General features: G+C 46.5%; 1 protein-coding gene across 1 annotated transcript; it reads left to right on the top strand.

The window, feature by feature from the left end:
- The first annotated feature begins 2,660 nt into the window (after positions 1-2,660).
- SLC1A4 (solute carrier family 1 member 4) lies at positions 2,661-24,492 on the top strand. The gene is made up of 8 exons (XM_021699176.1): positions 2,661-3,187; positions 12,276-12,318; positions 14,503-14,565; positions 15,919-16,085; positions 19,709-19,942; positions 21,127-21,321; positions 21,630-21,764; positions 23,864-24,492. Exons 1-8 carry the CDS (start codon positions 2,661-2,663, stop codon positions 24,096-24,098), a joined length of 1,599 nt encoding a protein of 532 aa, XP_021554851.1. The 3' UTR covers positions 24,099-24,492.
- The last annotated feature ends 1,823 nt before the right edge of the window (positions 24,493-26,315 follow it).

The raw sequence follows: 26,315 nt of genomic DNA, 5'->3' as shown, positions 1-26,315 counted from the left end.
AAAGGGAGAGGACACTGCTCCTTCTTTTTTTCCTACTGGAAAAGTGGAACCTAATCCTAACATGTATATTGTGCATTAGGAAGATTGGCCTGGGACAAGGCAAAAAATAGGACGGCTGGAACAAGAAGAGCATTGGAGATAGGAAGACTAATTAGGAGAACATTTTGATAGTCGAGATAAGAAGTGAGGAAATAAGAACTAAGCCAGAATGGCAGCAGTGGGAATGGATGGGAGGGGTGGATGTGATAAATATTCTGAAAGGAGTGTCTGTAGGACTTGGCAATTGATCAGATGAGAAGAGACACTAGAGAAGGACGAATGAAAGGCTTCATACAGAGACAACTAGGTGGTCAATAATGTTAGGTCACGTGAGGCTTCATACAGACATGACTAGGTGGTCAATAATGTTAATGTTAGTAATGTTAGCAAATATAGGGGGTCCAGAAGCCTTGAGGAATGCCACCATGAGTTTGATTTTGGACGTGCTGTGGGTATGCTTGCAGGACATTCAGGTGGAGATCTAAAGCAGGTAATTGAAAATTCATTTCTGGAGCATGATTTGAGAGTCCTTTGGGTAAAAGTGGTCATCAAAACAAAGGGAGGGGCTGGTTGGCAAAATAGAGAATCTGTCTGTAGAAAATCCTTTCTTCAGTGCACACAGAGAAATAAACTGTGTTCTGAAAACATAAAAATATGTTCGCATGCTCCCCTTCCTTCCATCAAAAAAACCCCTACAAACTCCAGCCAATGGCTGGCTGACTGGCTGGCTTCAAGCAAGGAAATCCTCCCAGGTCTCAAAATTTGGACAGCTCCTTAATGTTCCTTAGGAAGGCATTTGGATTTGTATAAATATCTGTCATGACATGTTCAAAGATGCCTCCTTTTCAGCAAGAGATCTAGGGTAATTGCCTTCCTCCTTAACTCAGGTTAGCCAGATGTAAGAAGACTCCCTTTTCCCAGAAGTCTTAAAAGACCAATTCCTTTCAAAAGCAGAATGAGAAAATATGAAAAAACTAATACATGTGACAGAGTAAAACGACTCTGCAGAGGTCTCTCATATATCCGCCATGACCAGAGCAGGTATTACATAAAAGTTGAAATAAAAAGGAAATGAATTGAGTGTTAACATTAAGAAACCATCTTTGCAGGCTGGCTAAACCACTGTATGTACAGTTTTCCTGCGACGGCTGGGGGCCGAGAGATGGAAGAGGTTAAAATCCAGTGGCTTGGGGGCGCCTGGGTGGCTCAGCTGTTAAGCGTCTGCCTTCGGCTCAGGTCATGATCCCAGAGTCCTGGGATCGAGCCCCGCATCCGGCTCCCTGCTCAGCGGGAAGCCTGCTTCTCCCTCTCCCACTCCCCCTGCTTGTGTTCCTTCTCTCGCTGTGTCTCTCTCTGTCAAATAAATAAATAAAATCTTTTAAAAAATTTTTAAAAAAATCCAGTGGCTTGTGTACTACGTGGTAGAAATGCAACTGCAAGTGGTGGCGAGAGAGCTGTTGATTCTAGAAGAGTTTTGCGTCTTCAGGCTACATACAGCCCGCAGACAGCTGTCGGGCAACCGAGGGCCTATCCGGGAGGCTTTAAGACCCCTGCATTGGAGAGCGCTAGCACGCGAGCCCGGGCGCTGGGTTTGGTGCCACCCCGGTTTCACTTACAGGTGAAGATTTGTCACAGCCCTTACCGAACGTGGGATAAGGCTTTTCTAATTCATCCACCCATCATCCATCTTCCGTCTCAGGGCCAGGCCTGCGCTGGGCACCCTGGCGTGCTTTATCCTACAGGACTCCTGGAGGAGGGGATTTAGGCAGGAGGAGGACGCGGCCGGAGAACCGTCCGGGTCGGGGGATGGGGGGGTGAGGGGGTGTGGGATGCCTCACCGCGCGCGGCCCTTTTGCAACAGAGGCCGGTGTGTTCTCGGACAGACCGCGGGGGCGAAGGCACCAACCCGGGCGGGAACCCCTCCCCTCCCCCAATCCCCAGGCCAGGGAACGCGGCTGGGTTCCACATTCTCTCGGGCCCTCTAACCCCGAGGGCCCAGATCCCGGCCGGCCCGAGCGGCCCCGGCAGGTGCAAACGAGCCCGGGCCGTGCCTCAGGCCGCGCCCCGTCGCGGTCACCCGGGGCCCGCCCCAGTTAGCGGGGCCGGACGGCGGCTGCCGGCGCCCGATTGGCCGGCTCCGCCGGCGCCCCAGCGTCCCTGGCAGCGCCCCCAGCCCTGCCGCCCCTCCCCCCGCGCCGGCCTCCAGGGCGAGGGGCGCGCGGCGGCGGCTCCCGGGCGCTGATTGGCCGAAGCCGCGGGGGGCGGGGCGGCGGGTGTGAAGGGAGCGGGCTCGGGCTGCTCACGGCTCCCTCCCTTCTTCCCATCTGCGTCCTCTCTCGCGGCTCCCGCGTTGCATCATCTCCAGCCCGTGGCCGCTGTGGGAAGGCTGGGCGCGGCGCGATCCACTCAGGCCGTGGCTCCAGCCTGCTCTCCCGCGTCTCTCCTGGCCCTTTCCCACCTGCTTCTGCACCCACGCCGGGAGCTCCCCCCCGCCGGCTCCCAGAACCCGCGGAGCGCAACCGGCAGACGTCGCCAGCTCTGCCTGATCCGTTCATTGAGAGCCCGGCTTATCCCAGAGCCAAGTCTCCCGCCTCCTCCAGCTCGGGGCCGCGAGCAGCGCCATGGAGAAGAGTAGCGAAACCAACGGCTACCTGGACGGCGCCCAGACGGGGCCTGCAGCAGGGCCTGGCGCGCCCGGGTCCGCGGTGGGACACGCGCGGCGCTGCGCGGGCTTCCTACGGCGGCACGCGCTGGTGCTGTTCACCGTGTCGGGAGTGGTGGCGGGCGCCGGCCTGGGCGCGGCGCTGCGCGGGCTTGGCCTCACCCGCACGCAGGTCGCCTACCTGTCCTTCCCCGGCGAGATGCTGCTCCGCATGCTGCGCATGATCATCCTGCCGCTGGTAGTCTGCAGCCTGGTGTCGGGCGCCGCCTCCCTCGACGCCAGCTCTCTCGGGCGCCTGGGCGGCATCGCCATCGCCTACTTCGGCCTCACCACGCTTGGCGCCTCGGCGCTCGCTGTCGCTTTGGCCTTCATCATCAAGCCTGGGTCTGGCGCGCAGACCCTCCAGTCCAGTGACCTGGGGCTGGAGGAGTCGGGGTCCCCTCCGGTCCCCAAAGAGACAGTGGACTCTTTCCTCGACCTGGCCAGGTAACGCCCCCCCCCCCCCCCGCCAAGTGCACAGTGAGGGACACAAGCTCTCTAATGCATTCCAGTGCGTGCGCCCCCCCCCCCATACACACGGACACACACACCACCTTCATACACTGCTAAGAGTTCATTCTTAATTGGCTGCTGGTGATGAACCAGCCCTACCATTAGGTGGGAGTGTTAGGGAAGAGCAGCTGTCCCACCTGTACTGTACTCCTTGTACCATCTGGCCGCCCTTACCAGTAGGAACGTTCCAACCATACCCCATTATCTTCACCCTGTTTTCTCGGCGCGGTCCCCGAAAGCTGTTGGGGAGCATTAGTTAAATTTTGCCTGTATCATCCTCACCTGTAATCTCTGGCCTTCCCTGTTTCAGCCCTTCCGCTGAGAGGAAGGTAGCAATTTTTGAAGACTTATCAGGGGACCCAAGGATAACAGGGCTGGGGTTAGTTGTATGAGGCCCACTGCCCAGAAACATGGCTCTCCGGGGGGCTTGGGACAAGTCGCTTCCACCCCATAGTCAGGATCACTGTAGAGTATTGTTGGGTTTCAAGGAGCTTTATTTCTGGAAGGGTGAGTTCTAGAGGGGAAGGAGTTTTGCCTGCTCTTTGTGATTCTTAGAAGTTGCATTTTATCCCTTGAGATGCAATGTTGTTTTTGGATTATCCAAAGCCTCAGCCTCTCTTGGTTTCTCCATTAGCCCAGAGTTCACAGATGGGAGAACTGCAGCCTGGAGGCATTTACCGTCCTGGCCAGGTTCAGCTGAGTGAGGAGCTCAGCTGGCTCCTCCAGGTTTCCGAAAATTCTGGATTCGGAACCTTGGAGGTATGTTTTGTCTTGAGTCACTGAGGCAAAGCTCCTCCTGGCTGAGGCTACAAAAAACAGCAAATCCTGGGCAAAGTGACTTGACTTCCTGCTATTTGCTTTTCTCCCTCTGGAAAATGTGATGAATGTCTGCCGCTTGAGTTTGTGTTCATTTGAAAGTACAACAACAACAATAAAAAGTCCAAGGCTTTTGTATTGAAAAAAAAAAAAAACAAAAAAAAACAAAACACAAAACCAACCCAAAAACCTCCAATGAGGGGGACCAAAAAGTTCATACCAAAAAGGCAGATGCGGATGGCCTAAGAGGACTTTGATGTTATCACAGTCTTTGGTATCTGGCAACTTGATATTTGGTCTTCTGAGATCCTTAAAGTTTTGGGACTTTTAGGTGGGTGCTGAAAACAAAGTCTGCTGAGGTTGAGAGTGCTTTGGGCTTATTACATTCAGTGTATCAGTCAGTTTTCCCCAGGAGGGAAGGTGGTTATGGGGTTAAAGGATTTTTTTTTGCAGGGATCAGTGGCCCAGGGAAGGGAGTATGGATGCCCAGCTCTGACCTGCTGGTGGTACCCCAGAGGGAGGCTCAGTAGCATTCTTTTATCTCCAAAAGAGGGACAGTAGCCCCCAAATGGCGCAAGGTAAGGTGAGGGGTTACTTTATTACCACCTGTCTCAGAAGGGACATCTTATTTCTTGATCGTGGTTTTCTAGATTTAGATCCAAGCCCCTACAGCTGCTGCTTCTGAAGCGAATGGTGACCCAGCATCATGGCTTAGTGGTCTGTCTGGGTGCAGACTTTTCAGTGACTTGGGCTGCAGATGCAGGAAAGGACTAAGAGAACCTTTGTCGTGGCTTGTTGGGAATAGGCAGCATTTCATAATGCTTCCACAGCCAGCCTCCAGCTGCTCACGGATAAAGGTAGGGCAGGTGCTATGATCCTGTTTTATGACTGAGGAAACTGAGACAGAGAGATTAAGTGATTTGCTCAAGGTCACAGAGTGGTTTATTGAAAGAAGGATTAGCAAAACTATGGGTCTTGTGCCCCACAGTTCGGGGTTCTGCTTCTCCCACTCTCCCCTCCCCCAAGTCAATATGCCATAGTAATGGTGCCATGCTGCTGGTCCAGTCCGCCATCTCAGAAATGTTTGCTCTGGGCCAAAAGGGAATCAGGTAAGAATATGATTTGGGTCAGGGCAGATGCCCACTTCCTCTAAACAGAGGACCTGAGCCCCGTCAGTGAAGGAAAGCCTGTGTACTGCTGTTCCGATTTGCCTTCACATTGAGGAGCTTGTGAGAGGGAACTGAGTTCTGAGCCATGTCTAAGTGCTTCCTGAGTCCCTGGGTCAAAGTTGTAAATTTGCTTCCTTCAAAGAAACCCCGCAGATACTGATTTTATGGGACTCTGGGCACATTCCTTGGTAAAGGCAGGGCGCAGTCCTTTCTGCCTGTGGGCACTGAATGAAGTGAGAACACTGACAAACACCTCAGTTATCCAGCAGGCCCTCACTGGGTAACTGCCCAGAACTCAAAACACCCAAAAGGAGTGGGAGCGGTCTCTGATAATATAGTGCAGCTGCTGCTGGGGCTTTGCTGGTGGTGCAGTGCCTCAGGGTCTCTCTGCTCCGGTGTCTAATTTTTCTCAAGATGGAACTACAGGTCAGAAAGAAATGAAGCTAGGGGCGCCTGGGTGGCTCAGTTGGTTAAGCGACTGCCTTCGGCTCAGGTCATGATCCCGGAGTCCTGGGATCAAGTCCCACATCGGGCTCCCGGCTCGGCAGAGAGCCTGCTTCTCCCTCTGACCCTATCCCCTCTCATGCTGTTTCTCTCTCTCTCTCTCTCGCAAATAAATAAATAAATAAAATCTTTAAAGAAAGAAAGAAAGAAATGAAGCTAATAGATATTCAGTATAACTTTCAGAAGACTTTCAGAGTGCCGTTGCTGAGTGGTTTGATTTCCCAAGCCACAATGGATTAGAAATAACAAAGGCCAGGGAGTGTGTGTGAAGCACGGGTGCTGGAAGCAGGCCCTTCAAGAGCTGAGAAGGGGTGATGGAGAGCAGCTAGCAGGTGGGAGAGCGCTGGTCGTCTCCTGAGCAGCCCAGAGCTTTATGCCTGGAGACTCAGAACAGTACAGGACTCTCAGAACTGGGTGTGACCCAAGTGATTGAGCTGTGACTGTTCATCCAAAATGAAATGGTTTCGGCACCAAAGAGCCGCTGAAACAGGTTACAAGGAACTCAGTCATTATAGAACTTCTTGGTCCCTAACAAGGCTTACTGATTGGGAGTCCTAGAGCATGTCCCTAATTTCTGTGTCTCAGCTTCCTCATCTCTGTAACGGGCATCATGAAAGTACCTGCCTCGGAAGATTGTTCTGAGGGTTACACGAGTTATGTCTGTAAAGCTGTTTGACCAGGGCTGGCCCACTCTATGCTTACTCTGGTTATGAATGGGCCAGGATTACAAAGCTATCGGGAAGTTGTGTTTGTTTCACATGAACTTACGGGGATGGCCCTCTCTTCATAGTCTAAAAGAAAAGAGAATAAATGGCAGGGGGAATGTTTGGGGGAGCTCAGGATGACTTGAAGCTAATGTTTTTAGGTGTGTTGGGAACTACATGGAACTTGGAGAAAAAGAAGTGAACAGTTACTATGTTTTGGACTAACAGAATCAACACTGTGGGGAAAAAAGGGGGAGGGTGCCTGGGTGACTCATTCGGTTAAGCATCTGCCTTCGGCTCAGGTCATGATCTCAGGATCCTGGGATCGAACCCTGCGTCGGGCTCTCTGCTCAGCAGGGAGTCTGCTTCTACCTCTCACTTTTCCTTTATGCTCTCTCTCTCTCAAATAAATAAATAAAAATCTTTAAAAAAAAATCAACACGTGGAAATTTTGGAAAATGTAGAAAAGTCAAAACTGAACACAGAAGAGCCTTCCATTCTAAAAGGGAGCAGAAATCCTCACATACCCTCTCTGACATTCCAGTTTCTGCATTCCTGCCCCCCGCATTACATGTTTGTGGTCTCCAAAGCTGACCATCGACCTCAATTTTCTTCCGCTATGAGTGGAAAGGATTGAGACCACTGGCTTCTAACATTCCCGTGGGTGTTAAAATTTGTAGTTTTCAAATGGAAAACCAGAGGCTTCTCTGCAAAGGTGGCAGGTAAGGACAGCTCCTGGGTGGGGCCGAGGGCTCCTTCTGGCCCCAGGCCACTGTCTTTTGCAAAAGCTTAGCAGGATGCAGCCCTGTGCCTGCCTGGTAGACACAAATGAGATTTTGCCTGTTGCCCAGTTTTCTAGGCTTTATATTTTTTTCTTGTGCTCATTTTCTCAACAGTGGACAGTGCTTTGAGCCTTTCGCTTCACAGAGGGAAGCATGAGGGACTTACTTGCCTGGTCAAGGACTGGTGTGAATATGATGCCTCTCAACCTGCAAAGAACACACTTCTTGAATAGCTTCAAAGAAACCTGTGGGAGGCCGAGCTCTAATATTAGCCCCTAGATCGTAGTCAAGGGAGTGAATAGTGAATAATTTCTTTTAAATGTTGGCCATGGCAGGCCGTTTGGCATATGCCTACGTCTCTCTTCTATAGGCAAGAAGAAGACTCTTAGCAAATCTAACAAGGATCCATTAATGGAGGTTTCTCAGCCTAGTTAGTCACTAAAGGGAAAAAGTGGCAGCTTGTTATTTAAAAAAATAATAAAAGCTTTTACCTTGACACCTTTCCTTCTGCCACCCAGGAGACTACCTGAATAGTTCAGAGACTGAAAAGAGCATACACCCAGTGAGGCGGCATGGGGGGGGATTAAAAGCAGACACTGGGGTCAACTACCTGAGTTTGAATCCTGCTCTACCACTTACTAGCTGTATGAACAAGTCTTTAAGCCTCTCTATGCCTCAGTGTTCTTATCTGTAGAATGAGACTAATAATAGTGTCTACTACCTACATTTGTTATGAGGATTAAGTGAGTTAATATTGGAGTGCCTTGCTAATATTCTCAAGTGTCCCAGCCCCTCAGGGATAGCCCTCAGGCCATTTGTTACAGAGGATTGGTGCTGTTTTTAATCTTATTTCCCAAAAATCCCCACCCCAGGGGCCTGGCATTAACCTTTCCAGCTGGAATCTAAAACTGGATATGGGCCTTCAAAAGAGGGTAGATTACTCCCCTGCCCCCCACTGTCACCAGAGTATAAGCCCACTACACCCAACCCTTCCTCTGCTCCCAGCCTTGTGGGGGGTACCAAGATCTGAAGGGGCATGTCCCTGTTAACCAACTCTATAACAATAAACACTAAGAATAATAAATATTTAGCAGGTGTACATACCGTGCAATATCCTGTTCTGAACAGTCTTTGAAATTTTCATAAATTCAGTAAAGAATTTTTGAACTTAAATAAAAGGAAATATTTCTGGAACAAAAAAATATACCTAAGCAAAAGTAAATTGTTTTCCATTCTTCTCATATAGGACAGGGAAATGCATACCACCCTTGACATTTAAATAGGATCAGAAGAGCAAACAGTACCAGATGTATAAAGAAGGAACATTTTTGAAGTTCTTCATTGTGTGAGCTGCATGTGTGTATACCACCACTAACAGAAGTTCAGCCTCCTCTCATACCCCCTAATGCCCAGTGAAATTGGGTACTGTGGAGAGGCAAAGCATGGAAAGACCATTTGGTCCTTCTTACTCCCAGACTCTGGATCTCAAAACTCCAGATCTGCAATGTCCAGTATGATAGACACTAGCCACAAGTGTTTACAGTTAAGACATTTCAATGTAAATAAAATAATTCAGATCCTCCGTAGCACCAGTCATATTTCAAGTATCCAATAACCACATGACTACCGTATTGGACAGTTAGTCTAGGTGGAGCATGAATGGGAGATGTACCAGCTTAATGTCTCTGGGTTCTTGGTGTCCCCATGTGCTAAATGAGGGTGTTGATCTTGACCACCTCTAAAATCTCTTCCAGCTCAAATGTTTCTTATTTTGAAAGCACACGGAGTTATTGTGTGAATGTGAGGAGTTAGGAAAAGTGCCTGAAGACAGAGCTCTGAGGGGCAGGCAAACCTGCTTACATGACAAACAGCTGATGCCTGAACGCAGGAGAGCTCAGGAGTAAGGAAGCCAGAGTTCATTCACAGCAGCGTCTGTGTTTAAAAGCCAAAGGGAAGAGGAATAAGAAGCTTGCAGAGAGGAGATCAAAGTCGGAGGGCTGACACTACCCGACTATATGAGACTTAACATAAAACAACAGTAGTCAAGATAGTGTGGTGGCTGGTGAAGGAATAGTCAAATAGACCAATGGAACAGAATAGAGAGCCTGTGTAAATATAGTCAACTGATCTTTGACAAAGAAGTAGAGGCGATACAATGGCACAAAGATAATCTTTTCAACAAATTGTGCTGGAACAGCTGGACATCCGACACCTAGACACAGACCTTGCACCCGTCACAAAAATTGACTCAAAATGGGTCACAGACTTAAATGTAAAACGGAAAACTCTAAAACTCCTGGAAGAAAACATAGAGAACCTAAATGACCTTCAATATGGCAATAACTTTTTACTTTTTTAAATTTTATTTTATTATGTTATGTTAGTCACCATACAATACATCATTAGCTTTTGATGTAGTGATCCATGATTCATTGTTTTCGTATAACACCCAGTGCTCCATGCAGTACGTGCCCTCCTTAATACCCATCACCGGGCTAACCCATCCTCCCAGCCCCCTTCCCTCTAAAACCCTGTTTGTTTCTCAGAGTCCATAATCTCTTATGGTTCATCTCTCCCTCCGATTTCCCCCCTTTCATTTTTCCCTTCCTTCTCCTAATGTCCTCCATGCTATTCCTTATGTTCCACAAATAAGTGAAACCATATGATAATTGACTTTCTCTGCTTGACTTATTTCACTTAGCATAATCTCCTCCAGTCCCATCCATGTTTTTGTAAAAGTTGGGTATTCATCCTTTCTGATGACTGAGTAATATTCCATTGTATATATTGACCACATCTTCTTTATCCATTCATCTGTTGAAGGGCATCTTGGCTCTTTCCACAGTTTGGCTATTGCAGACATTGCTGCTATGAACATTGGGGTGCATATGGCCCTTCTTTTCACTACATCTGTGTCTTTGGGGTAAATACCCAGTAGTGCAATTGCTGGGTCATAGGGTAGCTCTATTTTTAATTTTTTGAGGCACCTCTACACTGTTTTCCAAAGTGGCTGTACCAACTTGCATTCCCACCAACAGTGTAAGAGGGTTCCCCTTTCTCCACAACCTCTCCAACATTTGTTGTTTCTTGCCTTGTCAATTTTTGCCATTCTAACTGGTGTAAGGTGGTATCTCAGTGTGGTTTTGATTTGAATTTCCCTGATGGCTAATGATGATAAACATTTTTTCATGTGTCTGTTAGCCATTTGTATGTCTTCTTTGGAGAAGTGTCTGTTCATGTCTTCTGCCTGTTTTTTGACTTGATTATGGCAATGACTTTTTAGATACAACACCAGAGGCACAATCTGTGAATGGTGCAGAGAAGTGTTTTTACTTTACTCCACAGCCTCAGCTCCTTGCCATTGTATGTATGGGCAGGAGGAACAAGGAAAAGGAGAATGATTTTGTGGATGCATGAGCTATGTCTCACTGCCCCCAGGTGGTGCCTTTCCAGGGATTAATATCTGAGAGCTGAGCTATAGAAAATTCAGTCATCCCTTTGAACGTATGTATTTTTTTGGTTGTAAATTCTTTGCAGTTAGTACTATATCCTATTTTTTAGCCTTTTACGCAGTTTTGAGATATGATTTAAACACAATAAAATGCACCTATTTTAGGTGTACAGTTCAATGAGTTTTAATAAAGAATGAGTTGCAATAAAGAAAGTCTAATAGCGAGAAGGAAACCCCAATTTTATGTAACCTAATCATGAAAATGACATCGATCACCTTTGCTGAATTCTGTTGGCTAGAAGCAAGTCATAGGCCCCACCACTCAAGGGGAAGGTATCGTACAAGGTGTAACTACCAGGAGTCTGTCTTAGATTGCTTGCCAAGCTGGGTTGCAGTCAGACCTACCTACCTCTGAAACAAAAAGCACTGCAAATGGTTGCCTAGAGATTCTAGTGCTAGGTAAACAACTCAGCCACAGAAGTAAGTATTAATGGATAAGTTTGGCATAATTGTAAAGGATGATTCAGTCTTTTACAAATGGACCATCACTGGGATTTTGTTATATATCAAGACCAGCATCCTGCATAGAGCCTGACCCAAAGGAGGCCCTCAATAAAAACTGTTCACATGAATAGATTTTGGTTTCAAAATCTAGCTTAACTTGACCAGTCCTATTGCCCTCCTTTTATAACAAATACTTTATAAAATCCTTCATCCTGAAATGAAATCCATAAATAGAATTTCAGTTCATTTCAATTTCAAAGCATCAATATGACTCAACAGAAAGATAAAAGGAGAGTAATTTATAATAAAAAATGATGTGTTTCAATATGTAAAGATCCTAATTAGGTGTTTGCTTCTGAATTTACATTCACCATTAATGAGACAGCTATAAATGCGGGCTGGTACTTGATACTGGTGTGTGCAATTAAGGACCCAGATCCTACAATTTGCCATTGGTGATGTGATTTTCCTGAAAGATGAACAATCTTTAGAAACATTCTGAACAAACCAAAATAAAACTTATTCCACGTTTTGCACAGTAATTGCATTCCTAGAAAATTCAGTGTATGTTCAAATTGTGCAAAAAAAACAACCTTGTTTTGGAATGAGTTTAGGCTGAGGTAATTACAAATAAGGCTTTCATCTACAGGTATGTCATATAGGACATTTGGAAAGTGTGAGGGCCACACTCAGTAGAATGAATGGCTGGGACCTGGCACTCCGCCCTATACACACTCCCCAATGGTAGGAATGCCCCCCAGTTATTTTGACAATGAAAACACTCCCTTGGATTTCACCAGTGGGCAATACCACTACTGTTGAAAACCACTGCGACAGGCTTTAATTTCTAGGGGAAGTGATGCAGTTTTTCTGGAGTACCATGATGGAGGTAAGGATAAAAATCGGTGCGTGCCGAGTATCTACTGTGACCCGGCAGCCGAGCCCTAGCTGGGTGCTTGGATCAAGCAGGGACCACAGTAACTGCTGGACAGAGAGGGAACACTGTGTGTTAGGCTGTCAGGAATGGGCATCTGAAAGTGGACACTTTGCTGAATTTTAAGAACACTGACAAAGTGCTTTCTTTTCCAACAGAAACCTGTTTCCCTCAAATCTTGTGGTTGCCGCTTTCCGTACGGTAAGGCTTGATGCTTTGCAAAAAATAAGAAACTTTTATGGGGGTGGTGTATAAATGATGCCATGGAGTTAGGTAAGGTGGGTCAGAGAGGGGTAGTATTGTTAACAAAACTTGGTAACCCTGGCCTAAATTTTTGTAGAGGGGACCCTGGAGTTAAAACAAACGAAATGACAAAAAACAAAAAGGTTTTCTAAAATATCCCACTGGTTCCACCATCCTTTCATATCACCTGAGAAAGACTCTTAAATAACATTTTGGGGATCCCTTAAATATTTTAGAATTTTTAAAAAATATACTTTTATGTTTTTTTCTGATTATGAAGGTAATATATGCTCATGTAAAAAAATTTTTAAAAAGTGCAAAAATATGGAAGAAATTACAAATCACTCATAATCACTACCTAGAGATACCCATTAACATTTTGGTATACATCCTTCAGATATGTTTTTCTCTGCATGTGCCACACGTGTTTTAAAAATAAAAACAATTGTACTACACGTTTTGTTAGGATGTATACAAGCTACACATACTGTTTTTAATCTCTTTTTTTAAGGCGGCGTATTATAAACATTTCTTCATGTCGGTAAATACCCTTCTGCATAATGTTAATGGCCCTATTCCACTGTGTGAGCATATCATAATTTTATTCTGTGACTTCCTTATTGATAGACATTCAGATTGTTTCTAGTTTTTCCTAATTTTCGCAAGTAACGTCCCAGTAGCCATGCTATATGAGGAGAAGGAGTATAAAGGTCTAGATTAGATGGACTAATCTCATTGCCTTTTCCAAGCAAAGACTTTTCTGTTTCTATTTACAGCCTCTCCCTCTCTATCTTTCCAAAAAAAAAAAAAAAAATCTGCAGGGCGCCTGGGTGGCTCAATTGGTTAAGCGGCTTCCTTCGGCTCAGGTCATGATCTCGGGGTTCTGGGATCGAGCCCGGCAGGGAGCCCGCTTCTCCCTCTCCCTCTGCCCCTCCCCCCTGCTCATGCGCTCACTCTCTTTCTCAAATAAATAAATAAATAAAATATTTTTTTAAAATCTGCATATAAGTACAGCTGTGGTTTATATATATAATGTGAGGTAGGAAAAAAACAAAAGGTTTATGGGGCTTTCAGTGCCTATCACAGAAGGCATGGGGTGGGTTTTTTCCCCTGTCACCTGTAATCACAGGATAGCTGAACACCTCTGCTTGTCTGAAAGCTTTATAAATCAAAGGTGAGAGAGACCAGGCTGCATCAAAGGCAGGCACAAAGCAGTACCCCATAATGGGTTCCTCTTGACAGTTCAGAGCCACGTGTCCTTAGAAGGGGTCAGGAAAGGCATTTTATAAGAAACTCCATTCAGTCATGCATTCTGCCATAGGGAGACACCTGCATGCATTGTGCAAAAGTATGTGAAGTCAATTGTAGGACCCAAGTTTGGAGAGTCATTTCACTTCTGATAAGTGAGTCTCCCACAAGACTTAGCCAAAAAATGCCATCTTGCCTCACATCCTTTGCTTTGGAGAGCGGAGGCCAAGCCGATTAGAAGTAGATGCTGAGGGGCGCCTGGGTGGTTCAGTAGGTTAAGTGTCTGCTTTTGGCTCAGGTCATGATCTTGGGGTCCTGAGATCACCGCTCATTGGGCTCCCTGCTTAGCGGGGAGTCTTCTTCTCCCTTTCCCTCTGCCCCTACCCCCTCCCCCACACCTGGTTCATGCTCTCACTCTCTCTCTCTCAAATAAATAAAATCTTTAAAAAAAAGAAAAAAGGAGTAGATGCTGAAAAGCAGTCAAGCTCAAATAAATTCTGGAACAAAGTGGAACATAAACATATGAATGAAAATAAAATGACACATTGAAAAGTGAACTTCGACATTATGAAATTAATACCAAAGTTCAAAGTGTCAGGTGTTTGAAATATCAAACTATCAGCATGAAATTGTGCAGAACTTTTCCTCCAAATCATTGCCCCTAATGGTGTGGGTCCCTAAAAAACTCAGAGGCCTCTTGGGATGTATGCTGCCTTGGTCTTAAGTAACTTTTGTATGGTTCTCAGAGGCCCTCGTTAGGCCAACCAAGTGAGGAATTCCCAGAACGCTCAGAGTGAATAAGAAGAGTAGCAAGAGGTCCAGCAGTCCTCTCAGATTCTCTGGTCGGCCTTCACCTGTGAACTGACAGCATCTTCTTCTTTCTCTTGTTCCCAGTATGCAACTGATTATAGAGAGGTGACCCACAACACGAGCTCTGGAAATGTAACCCATGAGAAGGTAAAGCTCTTTATAAGATCACTTGTGGCTAGTAACTTATAAAGCAAATAATGCTTTTTAATTGAAGGAGCATACAAGATGCATCCTCTCAGCAGGGCTGAAAACTGGGGTTTGAAGGAACTATTTGAAGAACATAATTAGGCTTGCTCCTTGGGTTATTTACCGACATGGCCCAAGGCCAGCCTCTGCAGCATTGCAATCTTTAGCAGATCCATTTCGTCAAATTGGAACTGATGTCCCTTTCTTCAAAAAATCTTTTATAACACCCCTTCTGCTATCCTGAAATATAACTAATAGGTGATTTAACCTATCTCTACACATAGAACTTGTCTCAGGGGCTTAACTCACTATAGCCATCATTCACTCACACATATTTTTTGAGTAGCCATTATCGGCTGGACACTGGGTAAGGTCCCAGCCTTCATGATAGAGCTGGAAGGACAAGGAGAGGGACCAAGATAATCAAGGATTATTCAGTGCTGCTACAGAGCTGTCATGGGAAGAAGGAAGTACTTCGCCCTTTCCCCATCGCCACACATACAGCTTCTCAGGGCTGAGGGGCTCTGAGCTCTACCAGCCTTTCTTTGAGGAAAAGTTGTACTTAAAAAAAAAAGTCGAAAGCTACTAGTTAGTCCAAATCACTTCCTCTTGCAGATGAAGGACCTGAAGGTCAGAGAAGTTATTTAATATCAGAGCTGGGACTAGAACTCAGATCTATGGTAAAAATGTTCTTTCTCTTTTTACCATGCTGATATATGTTTCCCGTTCAGAATTTCATGTATTTTGATGTAATAATACGTTTGTCCAATGTATGCTTGTAGTAGTGAGATTGAGCATTATGGAAAAAAAAAAAAGGAATACAGTATATCCATATATTTTATTTTAAGTCAGTGACTCAGGAAAGAATATCCTGAAAATCTTTTGTGAAATTTGTCAGCTAGGAGGCCACAGTAACAGTCTAGCAACAAGATTTGTTGACATTTGGGAGGCACAGTTAAAATCATTGACTCTCGATCTGAAGGAACTTTTCACCACCCAGCTCTTCTTTTATTTTTTTTAATTTATTTTTTTGTATTTATTACTGCAGTGTAGTTGACATACAATGTTATATTAACCAGCTCTTCTTTTAAAAGCAACCTTTTGGGGGCGTCTGGGTGGCTCAGTCGGTGAAGCATCCAACTCTTGATCTCAGCTCAGGTCTTGATCTCAGGGTCATGAGTTCAAGTCCTGAGTTGAAAATGCTACTTGATAAAATAAAATAAAAGCAACCCTTTGAAGTGATTGTCCAACCGCTACTTGAATTCTCACTCATCTGTTGTAAACTTAGACCCTCTGTCCCCTCTGATCCCACAGATTCCCATTGGCACCGAGATCGAAGGGATGAACATTTTAGGATTGGTCCTCTTTGCCCTAGTGTTAGGAGTGGCCCTAAGGAAACTCGGCTCTGAAGGAGAAGAGCTCATCCGTTTCTTTAATGCCTTCAATGAGGCAACAATGGTGCTGGTGTCGTGGATTATGTGGTAAGTTTGGCCCGCCTGCTACTCTCCCTCTCATTTCTTTTGCCATCCAGAAAAGAACCCAAGTCTGCTGTCCTAGGTCACCCCTGTGGGGCTGCCCGGCTAAGTGCTCCGCCTATGGTTGATGCACCATGGGCCAAACTTGATACAGTGATACAGGGGGTTGTGGAGGTGGAGACAGTTTCTCCTCTTGTCTAGGACCTCAGAGAATCAGGCATGTGCCATAGTTACCAGTCCCTTCTTCAACACCCACAGGGACGCCTTTATTTATGAGTTTCCCCCATTATCCATAGCATGTGGGATGCCCATATCATCTTGTGGGGCAATGAACTCCATAAGTGTGCTACCTGCAGCATAAAATAAAGCTTATTTATCTTAAAACAGTAGACTTCAAGCTTCAAAGGGGCCCCTTCCTATAATATTTCACAGCATGGAAGACTAATTCATTTTCACCCCATGCATATATAAACTTGGAATGGTCTCTTTTCACATAAATGTTTCTTTATGTAACATCAGTAAAAGCACAGTTGTTTAATAAAAACCATTGGATTGATTTCTGGCTAACAAGTAAAAATTTGACCAGAGGTCTCAAAGTGACTTCTCAGAAATCATACCAATTCCAGTGCCTATCCCTCATAAGCTTCATCTTGCTGTTTTACTTGAACCAAACTTCTGTGGGTTTTAGTTTCTACTGGTACATTGTCCAGAAATGTAGTTTATCCTTTCATACATGAAGCATTTTCCTTATCGTCAATCCTTAACTATCCCACAACGTCTCTCTCTCAGATGGCATGGGGGTGGCAGATCTTAGGAGAGAAGACTGGAATTTGGTAGTAAAGTTTGGAATTGAAGGGGAGGCCAAGTCCAGAGCCCCCACTAGTGGTGTTTATCTTCCTCAATCAAAAATTCCAGAGTCTGACTCCATCATTGCAAACATGACTGTTCATGTGACTGCTGTTGTTCTGGGGAGAAAAATATTTTCAGAAAGGAAAAAGTGTTTTCATCACGTGTTAGGTTCTTTCCCTTTCCCTTATTTTTTTAAGTCTAAAATCCTCCCAAAGTTTGGATTAAAGGAAATTATGCAAGAAAGTGATGTTGCGATGTTAAGACATTTGTTTTCAATCTGAAAACCAATTTATAGTCATTCCTTCAATTCGATGTACTAGTTATATAAGTGGGTGTTCAGTAAGGCAGATCCTGCTGTGTGTTTGACTACAGTGGGAGATCTGTTGCCCAGCAAGTGCATCTCACACAGAATTAGTGTTTAAAATGCCTTACCTGGTTAAAGGATCTCAACCAGGTTTGAGAGGGATCTCCAGTAGCAGCTCTTTCTGCTATCTTGCCTTTGCTATTTACCTACTGTAATGTTAAAGCACCTGCCTATCCTGCACTATTCACAGAAATAATGCCTCAGTTGATTAAATACAGGCTCGGCAAACTTGGCAGACCATATGGTCTCTGTCACAACTACCAACTCTGCCATTATAGGATGAAAGCAACTGTAGACTATTTATAAATGAGTGAATGTGGTTGTTCCAATAAAATTCAGGGTGCTAACCCTTGCATTAAACCATCCAAGGAGGAAGGAAGAAAGGAGGAGGGGGGTCCCCTAAAAGTATTAGAAGAAAACATAGGGGTATGGAAACTCTGCCTAAATGGAACGCAAAAAGTACAAGCCATAAAAAGCTGCCAAATCTGACTACATCAAAATATAAAATGTTTGCATGCAAAAGATACCTTGAACAAAAGAAGACACTGAAAAAAGTTTATATATATTTACATATAATGTATATATGAACACACACACGAACACACATCTCAGGTACCTAGTTTCCAGAGGACTGGTACAAGTTCACGAACTGTTTATCTGGCTGCAGTGAGATTTATAGGGAAATTGAGGATAAGTGTTTAGAAACTTTTGTAGCAATTTCATATTGCTGCAACATCCAAGCACATGATCACTTTTCTAATATTTTATTTCTGTTGTCTTTTATAAGAATATGGCCCATGACCAACTGGATAGAAATACACCAAAGATCATTTGAGAAGCACTAATGCAAAGAGTTCTGGTTGTTGAAAAAGAAAAAAGACTGAATATACTATTAGAAAGTAGACAAAGTATGTGAGCAGGCAATTCATAGAAGAGGAAACCTGAATGATCAATAAACATTTTAAGGGATGCCCAACTTACTAGGATTAGGAAAATGAAAAGTTTGGTTTTATTAGGCGTTGATAAGAGTGAGGATAGTTTTGAGCAAACGTTGGGGTGTTTAGCAGCATCCCTGGACTCTACCCACTAGATGCCAGTGACACCCCTCCCCAAAGCTATGACAACCAAAAATATCTCCAGACATTGCCAAATGTACCACAGGGGGAGAATCATCCCTGGGTCAGAACCAGTGGTTCAGGGAAAAGATGATTCTCCTGGACGGCTGGTGGGAATATGAATTGGAACAGCTACTTTAGAGAACAATTTGTTGATATCTACTAAAATTTAAAATATGCACACCCCATAATTCAACAGTTTTACTTCTTGGTGTCTCTACCTAGAGAACACAGGCAGGTAGGCACAAAGAGGCTGCTTGCAGCATTGTTTATAATGATGAAAACCTGGGAATAGTCTGGAGGTCCATCAGCAGAACAATGGCAAGATAATCTATAGTATTTCAGTTTTGAGGCTAATATTTAAAAAGAATAAGGTAAAGGTGGAAACAAACTCAGTACTTGGGGGGCAGATGTGGAAGGGAGACTTTATTCGCCCTTTTGAACCCTTTCAAATTTGAACTATGTGATATTATTATCTATGTAATTGAAACTTACAAATAAAGTCAATGGTTATAAAATTCTTCCTAAATTTATTTTAATTTAAAACAGCTGACTTTGGGGTTTTGTGGCTCCCATAGTTCATTCCTTCCCTTTCTTCTTCCCGTCTCGCCATTAAAAAAATCTCCACGTTCGAGGAGTGTTCCCTGAGGGTCATTGTTAATGACTTTTTCCCACGGAATCATGTTTTCCAAACCACGGAGAATTTAAAACTTAACAAAAGTCCCAGCTTTGGCTCAATTCTGTATCACAGCAATTCTGCAAAATAGGTGTTAGTCTTTTGTGTTTCTAAGTTCTCAGAACAAGCCTGACCAAGGCTGAAAGTCAAGTTCTCAGTCCCAGAGGCTTTGATCTTGAGGAGTTCCTCGACTTTTCATTTTGGAGCCCATGTGGTTGGTAGCATCCTTCTGTTAAGAACATAATATATCCAAGGAGAAAGAAATCTGGATTCTGGTCCTGACTCTATTACCCATGGTGATTTATCATGTTTATTCTACTCAGTTTCACAGCCTATAAAATGGGCCCATCGTTTTCAATTCCTCAGGATCATTCTAGAGAGAGCTTCTTTCTTTTTTTTTTTTAAGTAGGCTCCACGCCCAATTTGGGGCTCGAACTCACCACCCTGAGATCAGGAGTTGCATGCTGTACTGACTGAACCAGCCAGGTGCCCTTAGCATCATCCTAGGGAGAAATGAAGACCACTTAGTTGAAAGTCCTTGTGTTGTGTATTCAAGAAGGGCCTGCGTCTCCCAGTCCCATCATCACATCACTCTTACTGACAGGTACCTATGCTCACGCTCTAGGTATGTACCCGTGGGCATCATGTTCCTGGTTGGAAGCAAGATTTTGGAAATGAAGGACATCATCGTGCTGGTGACCAGCCTTGGAAAATATATCTTCACATCTATATTGGGCCATTTTATTCATGGAGGAATTGTTCTGCCACTTATTTATTTTGTTTTCACACGAAAAAACCCATTCAGCTTCCTCCTGGGCCTCGTCACGCCATTTGCAACAGCGTTTGCCACCTGCTCTAGGTGAGTCGGTTTCAGGCGCCCTCGGCTGCTCTGAGTCATAGTCCTGTGGGACCAGCTGAGTCCAGTCGTAGCTGCACAACCAACGTTTGGTGTATTTTGATTTATTGAAAACTATAAATTGGTCTTGTCTGGTTTTTTGAATTACCAGCCCACACTTTTATGGAAGTGGGTCTCTGGGATTGCCAGAATGAAGGATTGTCTCATTCCCTTCTCCTTCATGCTCCTTAGAGGTCAGATCATTATTTAACTCAGTTGTGGATCTTCACCCTAATTAGTAAAAGAAGGCAACCACTTACCTCAAAATGCATTGCAGGGAAGTTTCTAGAATGATGCCTGCCCAATTCTCCCTCTGGATATATGGATTAGAAAATAAGACTAAGGCATCACGGTGAGGAATGGGTGCTTAGCTCTCTGGGAGTCCACAGTATTGTGGGATTATCTAATTAATACAAAAGATGCACCTTGTCATTATTGGAAATGCTTCCAAAAAATTGGGCTTTCCAAGTATGTTAAAGAAAACTTTCAAAGGATGGCTGCACATTGCATTCATACATTTGGTTTTTGCCTCTCTGCTGCATGTTTCCTCCCATCCTGAATGGCTATTTCTATGATAAGGTGATGATGGTAAAAAGAATTAGGGAGGAAAGCTTCTCTGGCTTAGAAACAAATCTGCTTCTCAGCTGTGGCAGCCACCCGTGGGGCTAGCTGGAGAGAGCAGGGCTTGTTCTTCCAGTTATCCAGGAACATAGTCCTCTCCAGGCTCTCACAGCCCTTGCTACTTCTTGGCCTAAAAGGAAAAAAAAGTCATAGTTTGCCTTTGACTTCTGGGGGAGAACAATTCAAGAAAGAAGATGCGCATGTAGAATAAATAGTTCTTTGCTGTCTTGAGACCATTTTGCACCATGAGGTAATGTGGCGTTTCTTGAAATATTTGGAACAGGTGTATCCAGGTAAATAACATAACAGGTAAATCTAGGGAGTCAGATATTGAATACTTTGGGAATTGACATTACCTCACATTGTGACAGAAGCTTTGAAACAATTCCAATTTTTCTCTTTCTTCAAGGGAAGAAAACCAGACAGTGGGATGGTGCAAATTGCTCTGTTCCTGGGTCTGAGCTGCGTAGTCTCTTAGCCAGGCTGGGAAGGACTCTTGTCATGGTTGGCCGTTTCTCCCTTTCCAGCTCAGCAACCCTTCCCTCCATGATGAAGTGCATTGAGGAGAACAACGGTGTGGACAAGAGGGTCAGCAGGTTCATCCTCCCCATCGGGGCCACTGTGAACATGGACGGGGCAGCCATCTTCCAGTGTGTGGCCGCGGTGTTCATTGCCCAGCTCAACAACATTGAGCTCAAAGCAGGACAGATTTTCACGATTCTGTAAGTTCATTATTCTTCATCTTCAGGTCTGGGTCAAAACTTCAGAGGTTTTTTGTTATGTGTGTGATTTCCTTTGAAACACCCCATGAATACCAATCTCACCATGACTTGGGTGGGGGGGGGGGTCCCATTTGGAGATGACAGCGTGAGTTCATTACTTGAAGAGAGTGAATCATCTCTGAAGGCCTCAGCCAGCAGCACCTAGGGTTGTGTGGTTTTCGGTTTCTAAGCCACAGCTGCCATATTGCATTTCTCTGTGCTCACACCGTGCTCTGTGTCAATGGCTAGTCTTCTGTGCCGTCCCCTAGAGTGACAGCCACAGCATCCAGTGTCGGCGCGGCCGGCGTGCCAGCTGGAGGGGTCCTCACCATCGCCATTATCCTGGAGGCCATCGGGCTGCCCACTCATGACCTTTCTCTGATCCTGGCTGTGGACTGGATTGTGTAAGTAGCAAGTCCTAAGGGCACTGAATAGAAGCAAGTCTGTGTCGACTTCCGTAGGAGCTTGGCACCCTGCTAGGTCTGGGGTATGCGGAGAAACTTCAAACATGCCTTGTGAAGGAGCCTACAGTTGAGCTGGCAAGACAGAATTTTTTTTTTTGAGATTTTATTTATTTATTTGTCAGAGAGAGAGCATGAGCACAAGCAGGGGGAGTGGCGGGCAGAGGGAGAAGCAGGCTCCCCACTGAGCAAGGAGCCCGATGCAGGACTCGATCCCAGGAACCCTGGGATCATGACCTGAGCCAAAGGCAGATGCTTAACCGACTGAGCCACCCAGGTGTCCCAAGCAAGACAAAATTTAGAGCTAGGAAAAATTAAACAGGGTAAGAGTCAAAGGCCATGAATGACCATGAAATGTCATTACTGAGAACTTGGTTTGAGCATCCAGGAAAATGGGGGTCCAAGACCCAGGCTGGGCCCCCAGGGTAGGCACAGGCAGGACAAGGGTCTAATGGAGGTTGTTGGCTGCGTAGGGGTCATAGCCATTGGAGCAGTGAGCCTTTGGGGATGATTGTCCTTGGCCTGGAACATGCAAGGAGTGATTTCGGCAAGGGAAGTGAAGATGAACCCAGCTGATGTGAGTGGATTGGGGAAGAGGAGTTAGGAAGGAGGTGTGATTCAGGCCACCATCACCAGGGCTCCTATAAGGGCATAGGACAGTGAGTGTTGATTCTGAGTGTGGATTCCTTGAGTTGTGTGATACCTTCTTTAGGTGTAAACAGTACTTGTTGTATAGGGAAGGTCACCTGAGGTACTAATGTTGGGCAGTAGAGCATATGGATAAGAAAGTGAAGCCCTGAAACCCAGGTATGTGGGTTCAAATCCCAGCTTTACTAGTTGTTGTGATAGGAACTGTTCTGTGCTTTGATCCGCTCACCTGTCAAATGGGAATAATAATAGAAGCTACACCAGAGCTGTGTTGGAGATGAACTAAGTTAGCATATCCACAGTGCATAGAAGAGTTCCAGGCTTGTGGTAAAGCATTCAGTAAACATTAGTGAAGAAAGACACTGCTGGCCAGGCTAGCCAGAGCCAGGCACGGCATCACCTAAACGCTGGAGTCTGGCCCTGGGCTCGTGGCTCTGCCCATTGTGGTTGGGAATGGTGGTTTCCAACTTCTTGTGTAAGCCCTGGAAATTTGAAAGGAATTCTCAGAATCCTTACAGTTCCTCAGAACAAGGAGGGTGAAATGTGCAGCAGAGACCCACATTGTCCACACAGCTCATCAGAGGGAACTCAGTCCCTGAGCTGGTGAGTTGGACAGGACCAGAGCGGAGCGTCAGAGGCCCCGTCTGCTTCCTCAGCCAGCTGCCTCTGCATGAGGAAGGCAGGCCCTTAAGAGGCAGTTAGTCAGGAACAGGGCACCAGGCAGACTGCCCAGGAGAGACCTGAAGTCATGTGAGCCGTCCACCACCCCGCAGCCTCTGCTTGCACAGCCCTCAGCTTCTCCGGTGCACGCAGGCGAGTTCACTCCTTGCCCCAAAACGGGCACTGTACTTGCTCTGAGCCCCAGGAGAGATGGGGTGGTGATTGGACTAATCTGTGGGAAGACAAGCTCCTGGAAAGGACAGTGCTATGAGACGGTGTTTGCCAACTGCCATGGAATACGTGCGAAGTTGAACATTGAGCAGAGACACAGTGTTGGGGCGAGAAAAAGAAGGGGCGTTCCCACAGTGTACTGCTGAGCAGGAGAGAAGCTGGGTCCGAAACCCTGTCTACACTCTGCGTCCCAGCTACGTGGGACTCTCATACGATGGTGTCTACTCCACATAAAATACATACATAGAAAGATGTTACTAGATTCGCTGGGAGTTGTGAAGTGTGGGTGGGTGACTTTTGTTTTCTTCTTTATACTTCTCTTCTTTCCAGGTTTTCCACAGTCAGGGTCTGTTGCTTTCCTGAGAATAAGAAATCCTGAAAGAAGCTCCGTTTAGAGCACAGTGAGGCCTGGCCCTGGGTAGCACGACGAGGCGCGCGCAGGCTGCTGTGGCGGCCCGGCCCGGCGGCACCCGCGCCAATGCCTGCCTTTTCTCCCCCCGCAGGGACCGCACCACCACCGTGGTGAACGTGGAAGGGGACGCGCTGGGTGCGGGCATTCTCCACCACCTCAATCAGAAGACCATGAAGAAAGGGGAGCAGGAGCTGAGCGAAGTGAAGGTGGAGGCCGTCCCCAACTGCAGATCGGAGGAGGAGACGTCGCCCCTGGTGACGCACCAGAACCCCGCTGGCCCCGCAGTCAGCGCCCCCGAACTGGAATCCAAGGAGTCGGTTCTGTGAGGGGGCTGGCTCCGGGCTGGCCCCCCCGGGCGGTAGCGCCCCGCCGTGGGAGGGCGGCTAGCCGGCGTGGGCACCGTGCTCACCGACTCTTAGCCCTAAGTGATGCTTTGGCCCAGTCACCAGTTCGAGGATTGCGTCTCCGTGCAGGCATTGGGCTTCCCAGCAGGAACTGGTTCCCGGAGACCAGGACGCTCTGCCATATGGCTTGATCCATGTCCAGGTGCAACTGCGTGTGCTTCGGAAGCCCGTCCTGGAGCTGCGGTGTGGGCTCCCAGGGACCGGGTGGGTTAGCGCTTGGAACAACGCACATGTGCCCTTCACTGCGCGCGGGGGCTTTCTGGGCAGACGTAGGGGGCTTACAGTCCTCTGTCACGCTGCCTCGTGAGCCAGAGTAATTGGAAAAATTCCCAAATTCTTACCCTTGGCTGGAATTCACTGAGCTGCGACCCGAGGTGTTGAGATTTCGAACTTCGAGGTGTGGCTGGTTCTGATTCACCGGTTGCTGGTAGGCTTGGAGGCGCTGCACGTGGTCCAGTTAGAAATACTCCAGATGGCCTTAGCACTGTGGGGGTCTCTGGTCAATGGCATGAAATAAACAGTTTAAATGCTGAGGTCAGAGAAAGGAGGGGGTGGGGGGGGGAGCCAGCAAGGGTAAGGGAAGCACCCTGTCAGGACAGACAGACACACACACATAGAGGTACACACAGTCGTCCTCAGTCTCGTCCCAGCCCCACAGAAGTTTTCTGCTTCCAGGACCTGGCCTCTGACAACACTGTAGCTTTATCCCCATCCACTCTGATCTGATCTGGCAACAGGCCCGAGAGGGGCCTCTTCCTCCATGATCATCACATTCAGGACCTGCTGGTTTATCAATCCATTCTTAGAATTCAGCTAGCCCCCTAAAATGCTGCACTGTGCAAAACAAAAACAAAAATGAAAACACATAAAGCCACTCACTAATTGGGGTGGGGTGGGCTGCCCCCATTCCCAAGTCCCCAGGTCCCCTGGCTTTGGCTGATTGCTGTGGGCTCGGTTTCTTTTCCTGCCAGTAGATCAAGAGTTTAAAACTGTAAGCCAAATGTCCCCGTTCCTGCAGATACCTGCTGACTTGGTCTGAATCTAGGTGAGGGGGCTTTTTCAAGAAGACTGGTGTTGCCAGGACAGGGAGACCGAAAGGCACAAGAATGCTCTTTCACTGTGGCTGTTACTGTCTCCATGGTGTGATCTGCAGTGAGTCCTGGGCCTCACTTTACCCCATTTGTAAAATGGGCTGTTGTCACCTGCCTCTTACCTACCTCAGAGGGATTTGGTGAGGCAAACTAAGTGAATCCATGAAAACACCCCTTTCACTTCTTGGATATCAAGTGCTAACACCCCTTTGCTATTCTTATGTTTTACCCAAATGATACCTTTCTTCACGGAGGCCTCATGCTCCCGGTAAAGACAGCTTCTCTGAGCAGAACTTCGTTCTCTGTGTGCGTTAGCAACTCTATCATGCCGCTTGTTCTCTTTGTAGGTATTTGCTAGCATCAAGTGCGACCTCTTCCTGATGTTGTTCAGGTGTTCCTGAATGAACCACCCCATCTTGCAGCACATTCCGGGTCCCTGGCTTCCCTGTGACTCCCAGACCCCAGGCACCGGCTCGGCCACCCCACAATGGGCCATTAACAGCTCCTGATGTTTGGCCTTGTGCGTTTTCTTGTTTGCCCTGTTGCTGTGGCATGGCTGTCTCCCATACCCTGCAGAAGGGGAACACGCCCTGGAGATGTGTGTCCGTGCTGTTGAGAATGGGCGAGCGGGGACAGAGGCAGTCAAGCTCCTCCGTTTTAAAATTGGGGGTGTGTGCCTGAGTGGAAGGAGTGGGGAAGAGCCATGGGCACAGAGCTGGCCCGGCCAGTGGGAAGGCCCCTCTTTAAACCAGCCAAGCCGCTTCCATCCCCTGTGAGGCCAAGAGGGACCAGGAACTGAGCTGAGAGCTGCCTGGAAACCTTGACCCTCTGGCTCCTCGCTGATCCCCTTCTGTTTTGAAAGGGGAAACAATCACATTGTTTGATCCCAAATTGCAAATGAACATTCACTACTTTTCCGCCTTCGCCTTTGGTAGATCTTATCCTTCCTTCTTCCACATACACATATATAGATATGATTCTGTATGCACACAAATGCGTGTATGCATGTGTGTATCCACATTGTTTTAGCTCCAATCCAAGCAAGTTT

The sequence above is a fragment of the Neomonachus schauinslandi genome, chromosome 10 (assembly GCF_002201575.2).
Source record: "Neomonachus schauinslandi chromosome 10, ASM220157v2, whole genome shotgun sequence".
Lineage (NCBI taxonomy): Eukaryota > Metazoa > Chordata > Mammalia > Carnivora > Phocidae > Neomonachus > Neomonachus schauinslandi.
Note: the sequence above shows the minus strand (reverse complement) of the source record. Positions and strands in the feature narration are given on the sequence as shown.

What these genes read in the sequence shown, in the direction of transcription:
- SLC1A4 (XM_021699176.1), top strand. Translation starts at nt 2,661, where the DNA reads ATGGAGAAGAGTAGCGAAACCAACGGCTACCTGGACGGCGCCCAGACG. An exon ending in TCTTTCCTCGACCTGGCCAG is followed by an intron (nt 3,188 to 12,275) that starts GTAACGCCCCCC and finishes CTTTTCCAACAG; the next exon opens with AAACCTGTTTCCCTCAAATC. An exon ending in GCGTTTGCCACCTGCTCTAG is followed by an intron (nt 19,943 to 21,126) that starts GTGAGTCGGTTT and finishes CTCCCTTTCCAG; the next exon opens with CTCAGCAACCCTTCCCTCCA.